At 26.0% G+C, this 22,662-nt stretch overlaps 3 protein-coding genes across 12 annotated transcripts in view; 1 reads left to right on the top strand and 2 right to left on the bottom strand.

The window, feature by feature from the left end:
• The window catches only part of LOC127283992 (putative ankyrin repeat protein RF_0381), a 316,254-nt gene that overhangs the window by 49,207 nt on the left and 244,385 nt on the right, over window positions 1-22,662 (bottom strand). For all 9 annotated transcript variants that reach the window (XR_007843415.1, XM_051309234.1, XM_051309225.1 and 6 more), the window contains one exon: window positions 105-159. The gene's annotated coding sequence lies outside the window, so the exon portion shown is untranslated. The remainder of the gene's footprint in view (window positions 1-104; window positions 160-22,662) is intronic.
• LOC127284000 (diuretic hormone 44) overlaps window positions 9,999-22,662 on the top strand; it is a 78,832-nt gene continuing 66,168 nt past the window's right edge. The window contains exon 1 of one of the 2 annotated variants that reach the window (XM_051309248.1): window positions 9,999-10,577. The gene's annotated coding sequence lies outside the window, so the exon portion shown is untranslated. The remainder of the gene's footprint in view (window positions 10,578-22,662) is intronic. The other variant, XM_051309247.1, reaches the window with a different exon arrangement.
• Window positions 14,777-16,885, bottom strand: LOC127283986 (uncharacterized). The gene is made up of 3 exons (XM_051309213.1): window positions 16,525-16,885; window positions 16,145-16,380; window positions 14,777-14,872 (listed from the first exon to the last, which is right to left on the bottom strand). The coding sequence occupies exons 1-3, from the start codon at window positions 16,883-16,885 to the stop codon at window positions 14,777-14,779; spliced, it is 693 nt and encodes a 230-aa protein (XP_051165170.1).

Genomic DNA, 22,662 nt, shown 5'->3' with positions numbered 1-22,662 from the left:
AAATCAAGGTAAAACTGTAGTAAATATAATCTATAATTATTTTGCTTCTAAGGTACCTTTCTTCACGACGCGCCACACATTGAGAAAAGAATTCAAAAACTTACCTTAGAAGCTGTTGCTCAGGATCGATGACGCACATTCACACATGATTCACAGTATCTAGAAAAAGAAAATACAAAATTTTTCATAAAAATTAATTAGCTATCATTATAGAATAAATTTCAAATTATTTATTTTTAATCATCTATATCAATAGCGAATTTAATATCGCAAAGAACTCACTTTACAAATAAATATAACACTGCTAGATAAAAAGCCGAAAAAATACTAAAAATGTGTCAAGCAGAAACATGTATCTCGATTGTGAGTAGAACAAAGTGCGCGACCTATGAGGCGTTAGTTCAACTTCAATCCTATTGAGCGGTAATATTTGAAAATAACCAATAAAATGAGCTCGTTTTGTGGTAATTCTCACATTGAATTTTAAATTTTAAGTGAATCTATTCCCACATAGCACAATATCTTGCTGTAAACTTCCCTTGAATTTAAACCTAAAATTCGTTAGCTTACAGCGTAAACTTCAGGTGAGGTTAAGGTGAGCTGCAAATGTCCTCTCTACCGTAAGCAGCAGTGTAAGATTGTAGTCAGCTTACAGTTAAGCTTACTGTAACCTTACTGTAAGATTCCCGTAAACTTACTGTAAGCTTCGTGTAAGCTTACATTATTATTAATAAATGTTAATAAATAAATTAAACAATTATTTATGCGCAGGAAATTTTAATCAATTATTCCCGTTAGGGTTGTATATCCTACATCACAATGTATATCATCTGGTGTGATATAAATAGTTAAATATTAATAAATAATATTTATTAATATTAATTAACAGTAATGTAAGCTTAAAGAATTAAGTTTACATGAGGCTTACAGTAATTTTACATGGAAGCTTACATTAAGACTACACGAAGCTTACAGTAAGTTTTCGGGAAGCTTACACGGAAAAAAAGAAAAAGTAACTTTTACTACTTTAAAAGTAAAATTGGACCTGTCCGAAGTTTCTGCGCATCTCTGGCAACTTTTACTCCAAAAATAGTAACATTTACTTCAGAAATAGTAAAAATTACTACGGAAACAGTAAAATTTACTACAGAAATAGTCAATTTTACTATTTTTCGAGTAAAAGTTGCCAGAGATGCGCAGAAACTTCGGACAGGTCCAATTTTACTTTTAAAGTAGTAAAAGTTACTTTATTCGTTTTTCCATTTTTCTCCGTGTACAGTAAGGTTATAGTAAGCTTAACTGTAAAAAGCTGACTACAATCTTACACTACAGCTTACGGTAGAGAGGACATTTGCAGCTCACCTTAACCTCACCTGAAGTTTACCCTGTAAGCTAACGAATCTTAGGTTTAAACTTAAGGGAAGCTTACAGCAAGATATTGTGCTGTGTGGGATTTAAATTTATAAGATTATTTTTAACAAGTGATAATTTATATAATAATTGTTCTCTGAAACTTTTTACAAAATTTTCTTAGTAAGCAGGTATGTGTTAAAAGAAAAAAAAATTTCTAAAAGAACCCGAAAGCAAAAAATAATTAATTTGTTAATAAAAAAAATGTTAAATTTTTAATAAAAATTACTAAATAAAATTTTTATGTCAACATTGCTTAAAAGTTGAAGGAAAACAGAAACATTAAAAAAACCAAAATATTGATACCCAAGTAGCACGTAATATTACAGTAATATTCCAATGTCCTCCTCATGGAAATATTACAGTAACATTACAGTAATATTTCAAATATTTTTAAGTGTTTTTTGAAATTTTTTTATAATATTACAGTAATATTACCGGTAATATTATCATGAGGTGGACATTATTATTATTATATCGAAAAGTTGTAACATAAAAGAAAATAAAAAAGAATTTCGTTCCGAACGATGAAGAGTTCATTATCCGTTTAGGAAGCATCATAATATGTGTCACGTGTCCGCGTATATATAGATATATATCTAAAGTTGCTGAAATCCCTCTCTTTGGGAAAACCCTGTTAACATAAACTATTTGGAAGGAATGTAGACGCGATAGATCTATGATATGTAAAAAGGCATAAAAATTTCTAGAAATAAGATACAAAAGTTTTGTAAAGCAAAATTGACCCATTTCTGTAAACTGTCCGACGTCAAAAATATAGTGTAAGTAGGGTAAATGTCCCAATTACTGTGATGTACAACCCAAGATCGACTTTAATGATAAAATAATAAAAGTGTAAATGAAATAATGATTTAATTCTTTTTGTTAAATCACTATTAGTGTCTATTAAAGTAGAAACGATACTTTAAACTTGAAGAAATAACAAATATATTATTAAAAATATTAACTTTTTTAAAAATGGCATATGCTGGTATTTTCATTTTTTGAATTAGCATTTAACGAGAATGTCTTTTTAAAACAATTTTTATTTAACATATATATATATATATATATATATATATATATATATATATACTTTAGGAACCAAATTTTTATTTGTCAGAATTTTTAATTTTCCAAAATTTCTGATAAATGAAAATTCGTCTTTTTAAGAATTCCATCAAAAGCAATTTGTGAAAATAAAAATTCGGATAAATAAAGATTCGATGAATTGGAAATTGTGAAATTTAGAAATTAAATTTACTTAAAATTCTGTTAAATGAAAATTCTGCTAAATTAATATTCGGTAAAATTAGAATTTTTTAAAATAAAAAGTTACATAAAGAGAAATTCTGTAAAATAAAAATTCTTTTAAACTAAATACCTGCAATTTAGCAACTTAATCAATTTAGTAAAATTATCACTGAAATTCAATCACATTTCACTAAAAATCAGTCAAATTTATTACTCATTGAAACAGTTAAATCTGCATTATCATTAATGGGTAAAACAGATTTGAATTTTTAAACCGGTAATAAATCTGCATTATCATTAATCGGTAAAAAAAGATTTGGCTGGTTAAATCAGTAATAAATCTGCATTATCTTTATTCGGTGAAACAAATTTGACTGGTTAAATCAGTAATAAATCTTCATTATCATTAATCGGTAAAACAGATTTGATTGGTTAAATCAGTAATAAATCTGCATTATCAACAGTAGGTAAAACAGATTTGATTGGTTAAATAAGTAGTAAATCTGCTTTATCAACAGTAGGTAAAACAGATTTTTAGTAACATATGAATAAATTTCAGTGAAAATGTTACTTGTGTGAATCAGGTGCTAAATTCCAGCTATTTCAACAGTGAAATCTCACTGATTCAAATTTTAAAAGTTAACAAATTTAATTTTCAATGTTAAATCGTTTTTTTCTTCTACTGTAATTAAAATTAGTTTCTAAAAACAGTAAATCGAATATTTATTATTTATTATTAATAATAATTATTGTTACCCCTTATTTAACTATTATTTAAATAAATAATTATTATTAAATAACTTTTTTTCTAATTAAGTGTCACTTTTTTTCACGGTTTTTTTTTTAACAAAAAAAAATTGTTTTTGTTCTATTTTTTAGAAATCTATTTTCAATACAGTATAAGTAAAAAAAAAAACGATTTTACATTGGAAAATAATTTTGAAAATTTAAAGCAATCCATTTGAGAAATTCTGACCCAATTTTATTTATTATGTTATAGGTTGAAATTAAATTTTTTCAAAACATTTTTTTTTCTTGTAAAAAAAAATGGTTCAATGCGATTAAAATTTTTTAAATTAGTCATAAATTGAAAGCACACCACTTACTACTTTTCTTTTTTTTTCTTTTTTTATAGCAAACTATTGGATTTCACGTTAAAATTTACAGGGCATTGAAAAGTATTCTCTTGAATTTCATCGTGTCGTTGTATGTATATTGTATATATATATATACGTATATAATGAAGGGAGAAAAAATTTTATTTTCATTCAATATTGATTATCGAGTTTACTGCATTTTGACGCGTATTGTGCATCATGTCCGAAGGTAGATAATAGGAAGAAATTTATCTTCCAGTATTTGAAGGGCTACTGTTCGTTGACCCATGCTTTTTTAATAGCAGCATTAAAACCCTATCGAGAAGGCTAAAGTTCGCGCGCGTGAAACTTGAGAAATATTTGATCTCTAAAAATCATCGTTTATATATATATATATATATATATATATATTGGATTATGCAGGAAGTGAAGCAAATTTTCAAAAAGGGTAACACGACCCAATATAATAAGAAAAAAGTGAATTTCTGAAAAAAAATTGATTGTACTTTTATATATTGCTATATTGTGATAACATCAACAATTTATTGATGTGTCTGGCTCTATTCCGATATATGTATATATATATACACTTCCTTCTTATCTTCATCAATCATTCTCAAACGAAATTTTTTTTTCATTTTGACGCGTTTTTGCGAAACGCGATAAACAGGATTTTCTTTTTTCAAATTCAATTTGAGAACATGCTGGTATTTTTTATTTATTTTCAACAAAGAAATAATATTTTCAATATTAAAATATAAATTTTGTTATAAAAATAAAAAAATAAAATAAAGAAAAAACAAAATAAGTAAAAATAGTAAAAATTTAAAAAATAATAAAAGTAGTAAAAATAATAAAAAAAATAGTAATAAAAATAGTAAACGGAAAAATAGTTTTCTCTTATCCCAAGTAGGTACTATATATTGATTTTACTCGGATGAAAAAACAATCAACAGGTTGTCCTTAAAAATATGCTCGAATTCTTCCCACTTAATTTGACCTTTAGAAAGTCATGACCCCATTTCAATAATATCTACAGTTTAATTATAATCGAGGATATATACTTATTCTTAAAATATTTGTTATATTTTTAGATATTTGAAGGTACGACTATATCGTAACGTATATATATATATATATATATATATATATATATATACCTATAATACATATAAACGTATATAATAATAACAAGAAAAAAAAATAATTGTAAAATTTGTAAAATTATCAGATTAAAACAATTAAATTGTTGTCACCTGAATTGGTTGAATTCATTTGCGATTCGAGATTAAATTTACCTAACCCTATAGGAAACTGTGATAATGTTCACACTTTATTGAAGTACCCAATTAAGTGATACGCCCACCAAAGTTTAGTCGTGGAGAATAAATTAAACATAGAGATTGGTTTGACTATTGTTTGTTATGTATATATGTATATATATATATATATATATGTGATGCAAAATATTTCTCTATTGGGAAATGATAAGAATAGTATATAGCAAAAATAAATTATACTAGTAATGTATAATCATAATTAATTGATAATAAATTAAAGAAAACAAAAAAATTTCTTTAAAATATTGTAAAAAAGTGATTGAGTCAGTTATAATACCTAATTTTTTAAATTTAATTTACAAAAAATTTTCATTTCATATATCAAATATTTGAATCAAAGAAACCGAAAAAATTTCAATTTAATTAATTTTACTGTCATGTTAATTAATTTTTACTGTAATGTTTTTTTTATTTACCTAACACTTATTTTTAAAAATCTAACATTGGAAAAAATTTTTTGGGTGACGAGGAATCGAACCCCAGTTCGCCGAATACAAACGAAGGACTCTAACCAAAGCGCTAAACTACAAAACCAATGTTCAGTTTTCAATATATTTCTTTGAACTTATTTCAAACATGAATTTAAAAAATTTTCAAGTAAACAGTTGTATTTTTTTATTTTCAACATTTCCCAGATAGCACGTAAGCTTGTAACAACCTTGCGACAAGATTTCTGCGAAATATTGCCAACCTTGCCCGGCAAACTTACCGCAAGGTTACTGCAAGCTTCAAATGTCCCACCTGATCGAAAGCTTGCATAGTAATCTTACCGAGGGATTGTAGTATAAAGTTACCGCAAGATTGTACAATAAGATTATCGCAATATTGTTCAGTAAGCTTGCACGGTAAGCTTCTATTAAGGTTCATGCAAGGTTGCCAAATAACCTTGCTTTAAACCTCAAAAAAAATTTTTTTTAAATGTTTCGTCTAATTTATATAATTTTATTATATAAATTAGACGAAACATTTAAAAAAAAAATTTTTAGGTTTAAAGCAAGGTTATTTGGCAACCTTGCACCAACCTTGCTACAAGCTTACTGAGCAATATTGCGATAACCTTATTGTGCAATCTTGCAGTACCCTGAAATCTTTCGGTAAGCTTACCATGCAAGCTTACCTGCAGTCAGGTGGGACATTTGAAGCTTGCAGTAACCTTGCGGCAAGTTTTCCAAGCAAGGTTGGCAATATTGCGCGGCAAGCTTGCCGCAAGGTTGCTGCAAGCTTACGGACTAATTGGGTTAGGTAAATATGAAAAAAATTAAAATCAATTAATATAATTGTTAAAAAAGAAAAAGTTGAAAAAACTGTTCTTTTAAAATTCAAATTCTAAAAATGTCAAAAACTTTTGTAATAAAACGTGGAGAGCTTATAATATTATATTCCTTTTTTTCTTCTTATTTAAGAATTTAACAAAACAAGAAATTTACCATGAAAATTGAAACTTTCATCATTTTAACTAATACCGTTGAGATGTGAAATAGCACTTAAAAGAATACGCGTAAAAACTGTTTTTTGTAAAGCTGCATTTCTACTTTATTAATTAAAAAAGTATTTTAAATACGAAGAAATTTACTAAAAGATATTTGAATTTAAAATTGTAGACAAAAAGTAATGAATTTAATTTTTTTTAATCTAAAACAGTATTTTTTTTTCGAAAAATCCATTCTTAAATTGACAAAGTAAAAATTTGTTTTCCATAAAATATTAATTTTAATTAATTTTTCTTTCATTTCATTTTAGTTTAAAAAAACAAACTTTTTTACAAAGAACATTATTTATCAACCGTCATATCCAATGCAAACAAATTATTCCCTTTTTCTCGATAATTTTAGTTTTGTTTCTGTTTGTTTTTTTTTTGGTTGAGAATTAAAAATCAATATATGAAACAACACGGAAGTTTTTTTACTTTTGTCATTACATTTCCATCGTCTCGTCTTTTTTTATTATATCGATAAAATCGCATTTCACATTTTAGTCGAGAAATAGTAACGCAATTCTTGTTAATATTTAATGTTCAGATGAAAAAAAGTTTTGAAATTAAATATGCAATAATAATATAGCTAAAGAAATATATTTCTATCATATGCAGTAAATTCTTTTATCTCTATTATCTATTAACTGTAACTATATAGTTCAGGACATACTGATACAAAATTAAAAACAAAGTTTTTTATTTATTATTAAAAATTATTAATTGAAAAAATTAATACTTTATAATATTTAATTATTTTATTTGTTTTAAATAAATATTTAAATATTATTTATTATTATAGATAAAAAAATCTATTTTTTCAATTAAGATCCTAAAGCACTTACAATTATTATATTTTCACTAATGGAGTTTATATATTATTATTTTATTTATTTTTATTACATATATAATAGAAAAAATAAAAATATATAACACAAAACAACATTAATGCATTTTTAATTAACAAAAAGTACGCATGGAGGTGTGGTCAATATAAAAACGCCTAGACGAGAAAGGCGGAGACAATATTTGTCCAGCGAATTTTCACATTTACGCCCACTTAAAAATTTATCTACTTAACACGCTTTTGGAGTAGATCCAACAGAATGCGGAAATAAGCATTTTTTTTTTTTTAGTTTGAGGCGTGGGTTTTCTATGACTCTCTTCTAGAGGCAGGATCTTTTAATCCCACCCACTGGGGGCGTTCTATAAATATAACCACGCCTAAAAAGCTACCAGTAATATTAAATATATATGAAAATCTTTTTAAAACGATTCCAGTCTTCTCTATTTGATTTAACCAATTTTACAATTTTTTCCAAAGAAAAGTAGTAGAGGAGGCGTCGTTGTTATAAAGAACGCCTATGAGCAGGCGTGGCTAGGGAAGAGAGAGAGTTGAATCAACGTAAAATTTTCTGAGGGTATTTTCAGGAAATTTGCTATATTAAATAAACTCATCCAACGACAACTAGTAGTGGAGGAATGGTTAATTTAGGGAACGCCTACAAGTGGGCGTGGCTTGCAAAAGGAAGGTTTAATCAAGGTAAAATTTTTTCGGAGTATTCTCAAGAATTTCGATATATTAAATAAAATCATCTAACGATAACTAGTATCGGAGGCGTGGTTAATTTATAGAACGCCTACAAATGGGCGTGGCTTGCAAAATAAAGGTTGAATCAACGTAAAATTTTCTCAAAGTATTCTCAAGAATTTTGCTATATTAAAAACATCTATCGATAACTAGTAGTGGAGGCGTGGTTAATTTATAGAACGCCTACAAGTGAGCGTGACTTGCAAACGGAAGGTTGAATCAGCGTGAAACTGTCTCGAAGTATTGTCAAGAATTTTGCTATATTAAATAATATTAACTAACGATAACTTGTAATGGAGGCGTGATTAATTTAGAGAACAGGAGTAGTGGGCGTGGTTTGCAAAAGGAAAGTTGAATTAGCGTGAAACTTTTTTGGAGTATTGTCAAGAATTTTCCTATATTAAACTCATCTAACGAAAACTAGTAGTGAAGTCGTGGTAGATTAAAAGAACGCCTACAAGTGGGCGTGGTTTACAAAGAAAAGGTTGAATCAATGTAAAGTTTGGTCGGAGTTTTTCAAAAAAAAATTTCTATGTTAAATAAACTCATAACGATAACTAGTAGTGGAGACGTGGTTAAGCCTACAACAACCCAGCTGACATTACGTCTTTTAGAAGATGTAGTCAATACAAATCACGACTAATAGGGGGCGTGGCAAACAATAATCATCCTACAAGAGGCGTGTTCATAGCCAGCACCGAAATATAGCCTGTCTAAATTTTAGAGTATCGAAACAGTGTGCAACAGCCCCTTAGAGGTTGGGCCTCAGAAACTGCAGCAGGAGGCGTGGTTAACCTAACCAACATTATGTAAAAGACAAGGCCAGTCCCAATTACGCCTACGAGTGGGCGTGGCTAACAAAAAGAATGTCAAATCAGCACTATTTTTTGTAGAAGGGCGTAATCAACATCGTTGACACCTACAAGGGGCGTGTCCGCAGGTGAAATAGAAATACAGTCGATCTAAGCTGTAAAGCGTCGAATTGGCGCGCGCCAACCCCTTAGGGGTTGAGTCTTAACAGTTCCAGTAAAAGGCGTAGTCAACCTAGCCAACACTGTAAAAGAAATTGACAATATGAATCACGGCGACGAGTGGGCGTGGCTAAAAAGATGTCAACTGCCTCTTATAAAAGGCGTAGTTAAAATAGTTGACGCCTACAAGGGGCGTGGCCATAGGCGGCACAGAAATACAGTCTCTAAGTTTTAGGGCGTAAGACAAGCCCCTTAGGGGTTGGGTCTTAAAAACTTCGCCCACTAAAAGGCGTGGCAATCGTTACTTTTTAAACTACAAATATACGCCAATAAAAATTGATAATTTTCTATAACAAAAAACACTTTTTTTTCTACCAGCATATAGCCGTCATTAATATAACGACAATAACCGTTATCTCATATATGCAACATGCTGTCAGCGTCGTTAAAAAGTAACGCATTATTTTTTACACGACTTGTCTCAATAAAATAGGCAATTTATTTTTAGAATATAAAAACAATGATCCATACATTAATAACACGAAAACGTAACAAAAATAAAACTCTCTCTATATACATATATATATAGATAACAATATGTATATAGGTATATATATAAAAATTGAGTATAAAGCGGGGGTGTGAGAAAGAATGTACACGTATGTGTATATAGAAAAACACAGAAATAGAAAAAAATATGCTTTTACGTCTCGAGAGAGTGTATATAGAGAGCAACAAGTACTTAATCCTGCGTAAAGCTGAAGGGCATTATGACACGTGGTGTGGTTTCAATGTGTGTTTTGTTACAGGTGCGCATCATTGATGGACAAAACGCAGGATTCGTCGCTTTCGCAGTATACAGGGCTCTAGCTTCGAGTTTGCAGGCGTCTATAAAAGCGCTCTCACGACGCATCGACGTCACAAGCCGGTTGTACATTGCACAGTAAAGAACCCTTGGATCATATTATATTCAATTCTAATCAATGAACCCTATTTAATGAATCAAAAAATTTCTTTCTAATCAGTGATCCTTTGAGAAACAGCAACAAAAAAAAAAAAGAAAGAGGGAAAAAGAAGAAAAATTTTTCGTTAAAACTATAAGAAGAAAGGTATCATAGAAGAGTGAGAAGAGAAGAAAGAAGAAGAAGAAGAAGACGTTCACTTTATTTAAAAAAGTGGTATTCAGGGTTTGATATATCTTATCGTTTCGCGAGTTATAAAAACGATTTGTTAAATAAACTTTTGCCTAAAAAAAAAAAACATTTAAACTTTCTTTATTTGTGGTCTCTTTTTTCCACAAAAGTTTTCAAAAGTTGTCAAGTGCGTGAGAAGAGTTATAAGAACAGGGGTAAAAAGAATTAAAAGACAAGTAAGTGAAGATTTTTATAAACCACCCTCTCACTGACATTATCAAGTTTTTAATCGACAGAAGAATTAGAAAAAGTAAGGAAAAAAAAAATTTCGAATTATAGAAAATTCTTTACAAAATTTGTATTTTTTTTTCCAAATACAAATTTTTCACTTACGTAAAATAAATATTATTTATTATCCAATTACTATTATATATTATATTATAATTATTATACATAATAATTATATAATATATAATTTAATACGACAAATAGAATGAAAATAAAAATCTCATTAAATCTCAGTAAACAAATAAAACGGTAAATTAAAAAATAATGATATTTACTTTCAATCAATACCTCAACAATTGATAAATTGAAATTTTTATTTAATTTGGAAGAATTAAATAATTTAACTAAATCGTATTATAGTTTCCGTATTTTTAATCTCAACTATAAATAAAAATCTAATCTAAATCCTAATTAATCGGAAATGGATTTTTCTCTCCCTGAATTTTCTCACATACTTGATTAATGATGCATTTAATTTCCAATCTCGATAATTCAATGATGAATTGGAAAATTCTCACACAAGATTAATTTTTCAATTAGAAACACACTTGTATGTATTCTAATTGAGCTGTGCATGTAATTAGTAATGTGCGGAGAGATCCAGAGGGGAGAGGGAGAGCGAAAAAGTTGGAGAAAACCATTAAAAGAAAAAAAAAAAATACTTAGGAAAAGCAGTTTCCAAGATTTATAAAAAGAAATTTTCATATTTTAACTTCAAAGTAAAATTTCTTTTTATATAATTTCTTTTTAATCAATTTTCTTGTGGCTGATGTAATTCTAATGTGGAGAAAGATCATTTTCGAGAGACGCTAATGGGAACGATTTAAATATAAAACGGCCAAGATATTTTTGTACTAGATATAGTATATATATTCTATTTTTTATTGTAAAAAAAAAAAAAAATTTTTTTCACTTCAAAGGATTGTTTGGGATTAATAAACTTTTGATCAAACAGAAAAAAATATTAGTTAAATTCATTTATTTCTATTTCAATTTTTTTTCAATTTTTTTTTTGCCTCTCATTCTTTAGATATTATTCATTAAAATTTTAATTTTTAGAATTTTTTAAATATCTCTAATTTACAATTACATAAATTATAATTATTATAATAATAATTATTATTTTTATTTGTAAGTATAAGACTAAAATATAACAAATTCAAAGGAAACTGCAAAATGTTTTAAACAATTGAAAAAAAATTAATAAGTAAAAAACTTTGTATTTAAATAAATTAAAACATTTTAAAGGAATAAAACTTTATTTAAAACAAAAGACAGTTTTGTAAGAATAAAATGTTTAAAATTAGTAAAGTTTACTTTTAATTTTGTAAGATTTAAATAAAAAAAATTTGAAAAAATATAATCAATTTCAATTAAATTTAAAAATATATTATATTTAAAAATTGTTAAAAAAAAGGAATTTATTTAAAAATTGTTTTAAAAAAAGTAATTTATTTAAAAATATTTCGTAAAAACAATTAAATTTGTTGTTAATCCCATAAATATATATATATATATTTTTTAAACACATTTATTTTCCATGTATAATGAATTATTGCGAAATTTAATTTATTTCAAAAATTAACTAAAGAATTGAATAAATTTTTTCTATTCTATTTTATATACTTCTTTTGAATATATAAATAATGTTGTTGTTTGTAATTAATTTTTGCTTTAACAGAAAAATTTATGTCTGTTTATATCTGCTAAATAAATAAGTAAAAGATAAAACATTTGTCTTCCTTTATTTTTTTTTATTTACTCGTTTTATTGATTTAGTCATTCTTTTTATATTTATTTTTAATTTTTTTATCCCTTTCTCTCTGTATAAAAAGATTTTCCCAACATGTAAATCTCTTTAAAATAAATAATAAACAAAATAAACAAATTTAAATAAGTTTTTAAAAATTTGCTTTAATTTTTTTTAAATTTAATTATTTTCAACATTTAAAAAAAATTTGCAAAAATTCATTTTTTTAAATTTAATTAACATTTTAAAAAAAAGTTTTTTTTATTATTAATCTGAGAAATATAAAATTAACACTTGCGCACAATTTTGTTTTGAAAAATTTTAATAACTATTTTTCTAAAATATATTTTGTTAAATTATAATAATTACAATAGTTTTATGATTAATTTTGAAAAAGTTATGTTTGAAAAAATTTAAAGATTGTCAAAGAAAAAGTGAAAATCAATTAAAAAATTTTTGTAAATAGACATTTAAATATAAGTTCAACGGTTAAAATTTTAATTAAACGCATTAGAAAGTATGAACCTTTGAAAAGTAATGTATCCAAAGGGGGTAAATAATGCTTTCTATTTTAAACTCATTGTTTCCTGTTTTCTCTTTGTGTGTTACAAAGAGACAATTTTTTTTTCTATTTTTCGCCTATTAAAATATAATATTCAGTAAAGAAGTAAAAGAGAATTTTTAATTTGCATATGCTTTGATGTGTGTATAAACAATTTTTCACTCAGGACACATAAATTAATTTAAAAATTATATAAATAATTGTCATTAAAAAAAAAAAATACAGAAAATTTAAAAATTATTTAAATGCTTCTTTGGGTTAATAAAGTTTCTCGAAATAACGCCCAATTATAATTATAATTATTATAATTATTATTATCATTTTTATTATTATTTATTACTATTATAATTTTTTTATTTAATCATTACTATAATATTATTTTATTTAAAAAAAATTAAATTAATTTTATTTCCAATAACATTTTGCCCTCTTTGAAGTTAAAATATTTTTTTATTTATTTACAGTAATAAACGGGGGAAAATAAAATATGTTATTTATATATTATAACATCAAAAATTTAATTTGTATATTAATTTTTTAAAAAATTTTATTACAAAAATTTGTAATAAATTATTTCTAATTGCATGTTCAATTAAAATGAAATTATAATTAAATTATAAATAATATTTGAAATTGTTCAGTTTTAATTTAAAATTAATTATAATAATGATAATTATTATTAATTATTTTAAAATTGAAATTTAAATTGAAATTTAAATTACAAATTATTTCGATAAAATATTTCTTTTGAGAAATTCGTTACAATTTGTTATCACAGGCAAAATTATTATTATCGAAATTATCCTTTGTGCTATATGAGACCTATTCACACATACACCCTTGGTATACGATAATGTAATCAAATTTCTAACATTATTTATTTCACGCGTAGATTTATCATCATTTAATGTCATTAGTTTCTAATTTTATATATATAAAAAAAAAAAGAAAAGAAAAACTCGTATAAGGGACATTGAACCTTCTTATCTGCTGAATAAACCTTTATATGGAACAACAAAATATTTTTTAACAAGGACATTTTTCTTAATTCGCAACGCGCTTTTTCTATTAATATTTTTGGTCCTCCCTCCCTCCCCCCGTTTTTTAAGCTTGCCTCATATATAAATGATTCGTCATTTTCAACATGATGACTCACTTATCCAAGAATTGTAAGAATTCGTTTCATGACGTCTATTTTATAGAAAAATTAATAGCCAAAAATGGTTTTCTAAATTTTAACATATCATTTTCTTCTTTTTCCCCAAAAAAATAAATAAAATTTATAAAAATTTAGTTAATTCTACAATTTTTTTATTAACAAATAAAATGTAAGGAGTAAAAAATAAATTCTCAAAAATCGATTAAAATGTGTGCGACGATTTTAGGAAAAAAAAATGAAATTGAATAATTTTCAAGAATCATCGCTTTTGGAAAAAAAAATTTCAATATTGACGTATGTGATAAAAATGTGTGACGATTTTAGGAAAAAAAAATTCAATGATTTTTAAGTCATCGCTTTTGGAAAAAAAATGCTAATTGAATAAAATCACCTATTTCTAAATCGTGAAGGAATGAGCAATAATTCTTTATAGATTATTCTATATCCTTTCCTCATATTCATCCCACTCGAATTAATAGACTTTTAGGTCGAAGTTAAAAATTGTTATATGATTCAATTCATGCATAAATTTTTTTTTTTTTTTTTTTTATTTGAAATTGTCATTCCTAAAAGTGACTAAATTTTCATATTTAAAAAAAGAACTGATATATCTATATAATAATTTATAAAGAAAGTTGCACTAATGACAAAAAAAAAAAAAATTTGCGTCATCTTATTCTTTTCATCGCGTGTAGAAAAAAAAAAGAAACCCGATGGTCCACACGAGACATTCTAATGAGAACAAGAAACTCATAAAAATTCTTGATTTGCCAGAGGTGTGCGACACTCATCGGCTTTTGCCTCGTGAATTTTGTCGTTAGGAATTCCACTCACTTTTGTTTGTTTCTGTTTATATTTAGATCAATAAAAATAAGATTTTAGGCTATTTTTATACAATCTAGTAAAAGTGATTTAATACTTCTGTTTATATATATATTAAATTTTCTAATTTCTTTTTCCTTTTACTTTTTAATTTTTATTGATATAAAAAAATGTAATAGTTTATTTATTTATTTATTTATTTATTTATTTATTTAAACATAAACGGGTTACAAAAAAACCCTTTCGTACAGAAGTACTTAATAATAATGGCATACAAAGCCTAGTTACAAATGACCAATTAAGGTAATATACTTAACGCTAGGCTTGGCTGTATAACAATTGTCTCAGACTAGAGATAAACCTGGTCAGTGAGGCGTCAAAAAAATCAAGCGCACCAGAACTAGTATTAGCCTCTCTGCTTATTCTTGCAATCAGAGAATTTTTCGCATAATTCGTTTTATGATACTGCACATAAAAAAGTGAAAAATATCTAGACGATTTCGTTGGTACTGAGAATTTAATCAATGACAAAAGTACTGAGCAATTCGTGTAATTGTTTAACAACTTGTACAAAAAAATTAAATCTGAATATAAAAATCTAGTGACAATTTTGGGCAAATTCAAACGATTTCGTAATTCATCATAATTATGTTCAAAAAAATTGAAAGGTATACCCAATTGTCTTGCCGCAAACCGAAGAAACCGATTCTGAACACGCTCCAATCTTATTAACAAATATGCGTAGTATGGCACCCAAATAACTGACGCATACTGCAATATACTCATGACGAAAGCAAAAAACAAGATTTTAAGAGTACGCTCATTTCGAAACAAGGATGCATTTCGTGTCACAAAGCCAAGCGACCTAAGTGCCCTGCTAATAACATCAGAAATATGAGAATTAAATGATAGTGTACTGTCAATAGTAACACCCAGGTCACAAACTTGAGTCACTCTCGGTATTACATCTTCACCAAATGAGTACAGGTAAATAAGTGTACTTTGTTTCCTTGAGAAAGATATCACCGAGCACTTTTTAATATTAAGAGACATGTTATTTTCAGAACACCATGTTTTAAGATTGTTCAGATCTGATTGTAAATCAGCATAATCATTGTCTGTTTTTATTACTTTATATAATTTTAAATCATCTGCGTACAAAAGAAAATAACTGTTTTTAAAAATAGATTTCATGTTATTGACATATAAAATAAACAAAAGTGGTCCCAAGTTAGATCCCTGAGGAACACCAGAAGTTGATAAGAAAGGATTAGAAAAGGCATCATTAAGACGCACATATTGATATCTGTTATTTAAGTAACTTCTAATAAATTTCAACAGATTATCAGGAAATCCCAGGTCCCTTAGCTTTGCGACAAGAATCCCATGATCCACCTTATCAAATGCCTTTGAAAAATCCGTATAAATCGCATCAATTTGCACCTTCTCCTCCATGTTCAGTAACAGAAAATTTGTGAAAACACCCAAATTTGTTGTGGTAGATCTATTTTTGAAAAAACCATGCTGTTCATCTATTATAATATTAGATACAGAGTTATAAATTAAATCAAACAATAAACTTTCAAATATTTTTGCAATACAATTTAAAAGTGTTATAGGCCTGTAGTTTTTAACATTTTTGTTATCATCAGATTTATAGATAGGGACAACATTACCTTTTTTCCACTCGTATGGAAAGACAGAGCTATTGAGAGATTTATTATATAAAATGTGCAATGGTTTTATGAATGACGTAGAACATGAACGTAAGAGGAGAGGCGGCACCCTATCTGGTCCGGCTGATTTATGTACATCTAGAATCTTAATCTTATCGAATATTTCACTAGGAGAGATGTACATATTTTGCAGATCAAACATAGAGCTATTCAAAATACTATTATTGTCTCCATTAACAGCATTATCATTGTCATTGCTAGTAGGTTGCACATTAGGTAATGTATATACTGATTGAAAAAATTTTGCAAATAACTGACTAATGTCAACATCATTGTTACAGGTTTCATTCTCAAGATACATTGTTTTTGGATATTTTAAACTTTTACGTTTAGAGTTAATATACTTCCAAAAAATTTTTGGATTACTAATAATAGAATTTTCAGTGTTTCTTAAGTAAGCAGTATAACAAGTTTTTGAAAGAAGTTTACATTGTGATCTTAAGTTTGAAAAAAGTAAATAATTATCATGATTTGGGAATACCTTATAATTATAATGTGCAACCTTTTTTGCAATTACAAGATTCTTTAATTCTGATGTAAACCAATGCGGATAATTAAAAAAACGTGCTGATTTGACAGGTACAAACATATGTATTGCAGTATATAAATAATTATAAAAAATTGTTAATGCAGAATCAATGTCAGAAACGTCAAGTTCTGTCTCCCAGTCGATACTATTCATATAAGAATTAATAGCTGAAAAATTTGCGTGTTTAAAATTATAATTAATTATATTGGAATGATTACCTTGCTGTCTGTCACTATCAACACCAACAAAATTTCCGATTATTTTTAGAATTAAAGGAGGGTGATAATTATCAACTGGGAGAACAGAATCCATTGATAAATTCAATAAGAAATCAGTTGAGTTACAAAAAACTAAATCCAATAGTGAATTGTGATCATTAATAAACATATTAATCTGCAATAAATTGACAAAATCACACGTATCAGAAATCAATGATGATATAGCTTGATGTTGTGTTAATGTAGAATCCTTCGGAGTAACTTAACTTTATTTTTTATTTATTAGAATCATTATTATTATTATTAAAGTATAATTTAAAAAAAATTTATTTGATTCAAATAATCGATTACTATTATTAAATAAATATTTATATTAAATAATTATTTGAGTCAATTGTTTCAAATACAGAAATTATTTATAATAAAAAAAAATAAATAAATAAATAAAAAAAATTATAAATACAATTTATTTAATTCTATTAAAAATTATTTGGTTCAAGTAAATATTTATTTGATATAATAGTCAACTAACGGAATATTTGAATCAAATAAATTCTTTTTTTAATTCAATTAAATTTTTATTTGATTTAAATAAAAAAATTTAATTTACGCCAAATAAATAGGCTAGTAGGATGTGAGACAAATATACGTTTATTTAACACAAATATATTTTATTTGGTTTAAATAAAATAAATTTAGTTTAAATATAATTTTTCTTTGGGTTTATTAATGTTAATTTATATTGTATTTTTTTTGTATTTTTAATTTTCGTACATTGTTATTATTTATAATATAATTTTATAATATTTAATATTAAAACATTATTTGAATAATTTTTCAAAAAAAAAATATATAAGAGAAAAATAGTACAATGAAATTAGATTAATTATATATATATATATAGGTTTATTAGATATGTAATTAACTTTTTATCGTGAATTTAAAAACCTGGGATTAAACTGGGTCATCATTAACAATAAACTACGTGATATGTTTTTCATGAATTTCGAGAGCTATAGAATTTCAAAATAATAATTGGTGAATAATATTTTGACGAACGCCGCACACTTCCCACCCTATTTGAACCAAATTTTTTTTTCATTTATTAATTTATTATTATTATTATTATTATTTTATACCTCTTTCATCTCGCAATTTTCTTTTTCAAATACTTTTTTTAAAATTCATATCCATGAACTCCACGAATAATATATAGTCTATCTTTTTAATTCCAGATTAAAAAGCCTATTATTCTATATTATTACTTACTTTTATAGCTGATGGTCTTTTTTTTCATCCCTACTTTTGTCCCTTCCACTATCTAAATATGAATTAAATTCATTCACTAATTTTAATTAGTAAAATTTTCAACTAATTTTTTTTTAGTTATTTTTCACTAAAACTTTAGTAAAAATAAGGCAAATCAAATAATTTAAAAAAAATTTTTTTTTTTATTTTAAACAGTTTTTTAAATTGTTTATTTATAAAAAGTTAATTAATAAATTATAAGTGAATTATGTAATAATTGAATAATTAATAATCGATATTATATTTATTGGAAACAATTCGCGATTAGCTTTCAAATTTATTCGTCTCATTACACGTAATTATTATTTATAATAAATAATAATTTTAATTTCGTGTATAGATATTAAAATTGTTTAATAATTAATTATTGCTAAACACGAATATGAACTCCGTTTTGCTCCTCCACGTCTACGTTCCTTCCTAACCTTAAAAAACATGTCACATTTTTGGTGAAATACGATTTTTTTTTAAATTGATCAATTTATACACGGAAAAAAATTTTCTGGTAATTCTTTAACATCGATTTAGAGATTTTACATGTTCCTAAATCTGTTAATTCTACAGATATTTTCTGTAAGGATTTAACGCATGCGCGAAAACAATGCAGTGATTCGACTAAGACTGAGAACGATTGAGTGCGAGAGGTTAAGGCGAATTTAGTGTTTTTATTATTATCATAGTGTCGGCAAGAAAGTTTAATTAAAAAGGAAACGTCTTAAGTATATAAACATTATTATAGAAATAAATTATTACAAATTTTTTATTTTAAAATTAACTGTAGTGATTAAGTGAGAAAAGTCGTTTGTTTCAATTTCTCGACATAAGAAAAAGTGGATTTATCATAAGTTTTGAAAACTTGCTCCTCATTTTTTTTGTTAGAAAATTATTGAAGGATGAATTTATTTACATAGAAGTTATACTAATTTATACAATAATGTTTCGCGAATTTAATGTATTCGGAGGAGAATATAACCTATAAGAAATACTCTACCAAATATATATTATCCCCATATAGTATACATAATTTGGTCACTCGACAGTTTTTAAGAACTGTAGCTCAAACTTGTAGAATTAACAGATTTTAATGCCAATGATTCCACATATTTCTCTATTTGGAGAAACATCAGTAGATGGCGCAGGAGTTTCTGTAAATTCTACAGAAAATTTTTTTCCGTGTATGAAACTGGGTATTTAAGGGTTTTTAAGGTCGCTGATTACGAATCTGAAGCCAGATTTTGAAAATTCAAAATGGCGGATCCAATATGGCAGATAAATTTTTTTGAAAATTAATGATTTTAAAAATTTCTTTTAAAAAATTGTTGGATTTTTATGGAATTTGTTATTTGGGGGTTTGAGTGGCCGCTCATTACGAATCTGAAGTTAGCTATTCAAAATGACGGATCCAATATGTCGGACGAAAAAATAAAAATCATTCAGAACGGCTTGAAAATTGTTACTCGAGGGTTTTTGGTGTCGCTGATTAAGAATCTGAAGTCAATTTTTTTAAAATTCAAAATAGCGGATCCAATATGGAGGACGAATTTTTAAAAAATTGTTTGATATTTATGAAATTTAATACCGAGAGTCTTTTGTGGTCACTAATTGAGAATTTGAAGTCAGATTTTTATAATTATAAAAATTTGACTTGGATTGATACCGAGGGTTTTTTGTAGTCGCTGATTGAGTGTACTTTGATCTCCCAAACCCGGGCACTTTTTTTTTATGTGGTTGTGTTATCATTCAGAAATGTATACGAAATATAAAACAATTTTTAAATTTTACATAGGACATAAAGAACACTATAATTTTTATAAACAGTTTTTATAAATAAAGAATTTAAAAAATAATAATTTTTTTGAAACAAATATTATTTTTAAATACCACATTTCAAGACGAGAAAATCTATTTTTTGGTTTTTAAATTTATCAACTGGATCTCGAGAAATTTTTTTTATTTATTTAACCCTTAACTGGTACCATGGGTCCAGTAGACCCGAGTATTTTTTCGAGTTCAAATTAATTAAATGTGTAGCTTTTGAATATTTTTTTATATTTTAATATATTAGTTTGACATAATCTTTGTAATTTTGTTAGTTTTTTGATTAAATTAAATTTTTGTGCAAAAATATTCAATACCGGCTGTACAATACACGTTTGAATTCGTCGGGTCCAGCAGACCGGTTGTGCTATTTACGTTCGAACGCGGAATTGTGCCAGTTAAGGGTTAAGACAGCTAAAAATTTCTAATATTTATAACTGTAACAAAAAAAAAATTACAGTAGAAGTAAAACAATGCGATTGAAAATTAATTACTTTTTGAAAATTTTAGGTGATCCTTTTGAGAAATTCTGACCCTTGTATAAATTAAAAAATCAAATTTTACTAATTCAATAGTAAACATTTATTTTTAACTATAGTAAATAACTCTTCAGTGGGTACATGACCCTTTCTATTTTTAAATCATAATTTCCTTATTCATATATAAATAGCGAATAAAAATCTGGGTTTATAAAATATTTATATTTGAGATTCCTCATCAGCGAATAATACAGTATACTTGGTTTATGAGAAAATTCTTTTCGATTTTTGTACATTCGTTTTTATATAAATTTTCATTATCCTTTTATATATATATGTATATATATTTCTAGGGGTAATTCTTATTCTGTAAGAATTCTTATACATATTTCGTTTCAAGAATTTGCATAACATCGAGAAATGTATATCTTCTTCGAATTGTACTTCTTCACATGGAATATATTGAAATATTAAAAAACTTGAGCTCAAGATCAAGGAGAATAGTGTATTTTTGAAAAAAAAAATTGCACTTCAATTCTTACTTCATATATATCTCCATTTTATATTTAGATTGAGTCAATATAAAGAAAGGCACATCGAAAAACCAATAAGAAAAATTTGAAAAAAAATTTTAACTGTTTTGAAAAATTAATTTTTTTAAGTGATTATTTAAAAATTGAATTATGTATATATCCACTGTAATTAATCATCTGACACATTGCGGATCCGCAATCTTGAAGTTTTGATATCCGACTTTAAATCACTTTTTCCAATTAATTTTTTAATAGGGATGATAATGAACTAAGATTAATTGGGTGGATAATTTTGTGGGCTTTAAAAGGGTATTAACGGTTTTGTAAAAAAAAAAAAAAAAAAAATTAGGGTACTATTTTTTAATAGAAAAATAATTATAATTTATAAAAAATATATCTCTAACCTTAGTCTGCAACTGATGCAAAATATTGTAATTTCGGTCAATGAGGTCTGCAGAAAACACACGCGATTTTAAAATTTTCGAACACACCCGAAATCACGTTTAAGTGAAATATATAATTAAGAAACAAAATCGAGAACAAAATATACTTTTTCTAAAGATTTAAACGATCGCGATTTTAAGAATTTCGAACACTCCCGGAACATAAAATTGACAACAAAAATTTAATACTATAAAATTTTTTGATTCGCGAATTAAAAGATTTGAGCACTCTCGAAACGATTTTCAATTTAAAAACATAAAAATAAATAATATTTCAAAATTGTTCACTAAAGTTTATTAGGTATAAACAGGTCAATACACGAATTGCAACTGATTTAATTATTATTCTTGGAATTTCTCTTTCCTTTTGTTATGATCTTCAATGTACCCTTTGTAAGTAAACATACAACACGGGTTGCGCAACTATAAACATAATTCCAAAATCGCTTCACAATATTTACAATACTTTCAAATTATAAATATTTTAAATATTATTTCATTAATATAAATTACTTGAGGTTTTTGTTACCAGGGTTGCCAGATGCATACTTGCTGAAATCGCAGTCACTGCGCACATAAATAAACTAGAACTAGAAACTTACTAAACATTCACTAGATTTTGTTGAAGTGTGACCGGAAAAATGTTTCTGCATGCATGAGATAGTGTGACCGTACTTTAAATCGCACAAAGTCGCAACGCATTCAAATCGACCAAAATCGCGCGTTTTTCAAAAATATAAAGGTGCTTTT

This window comes from Leptopilina boulardi, unplaced genomic scaffold (assembly GCF_019393585.1).
Source record: "Leptopilina boulardi isolate dan_hultmark-lab unplaced genomic scaffold, ZJU_Lbou_2.1 LbouV2_316, whole genome shotgun sequence".
In the NCBI taxonomy this organism is placed as follows: Eukaryota; Metazoa; Arthropoda; class Insecta; order Hymenoptera; family Figitidae; genus Leptopilina; species Leptopilina boulardi.
Note: the sequence above shows the minus strand (reverse complement) of the source record. Positions and strands in the feature narration are given on the sequence as shown.

Bases quoted from the DNA above. Each gene is read 5' to 3' on its own strand.
- LOC127283986 (XM_051309213.1), bottom strand. From the start codon at position 16,885: ATGTATCTTGAGAATGAAACCTGTAACAATGATGTTGACATTAGTCAG. The intron at 16,381-16,524 runs GTAATGTTGTCC...ATATTATAATAG, and splicing joins TCCATACGAGTGGAAAAAAG to ATGAACAGCATGGTTTTTTC. The intron at 14,873-16,144 runs GTGCGTCTTAAT...AAATATAAACAG, and splicing joins TAAATAACAGATATCAATAT to AAACAAACAAAAGTGAGTGG.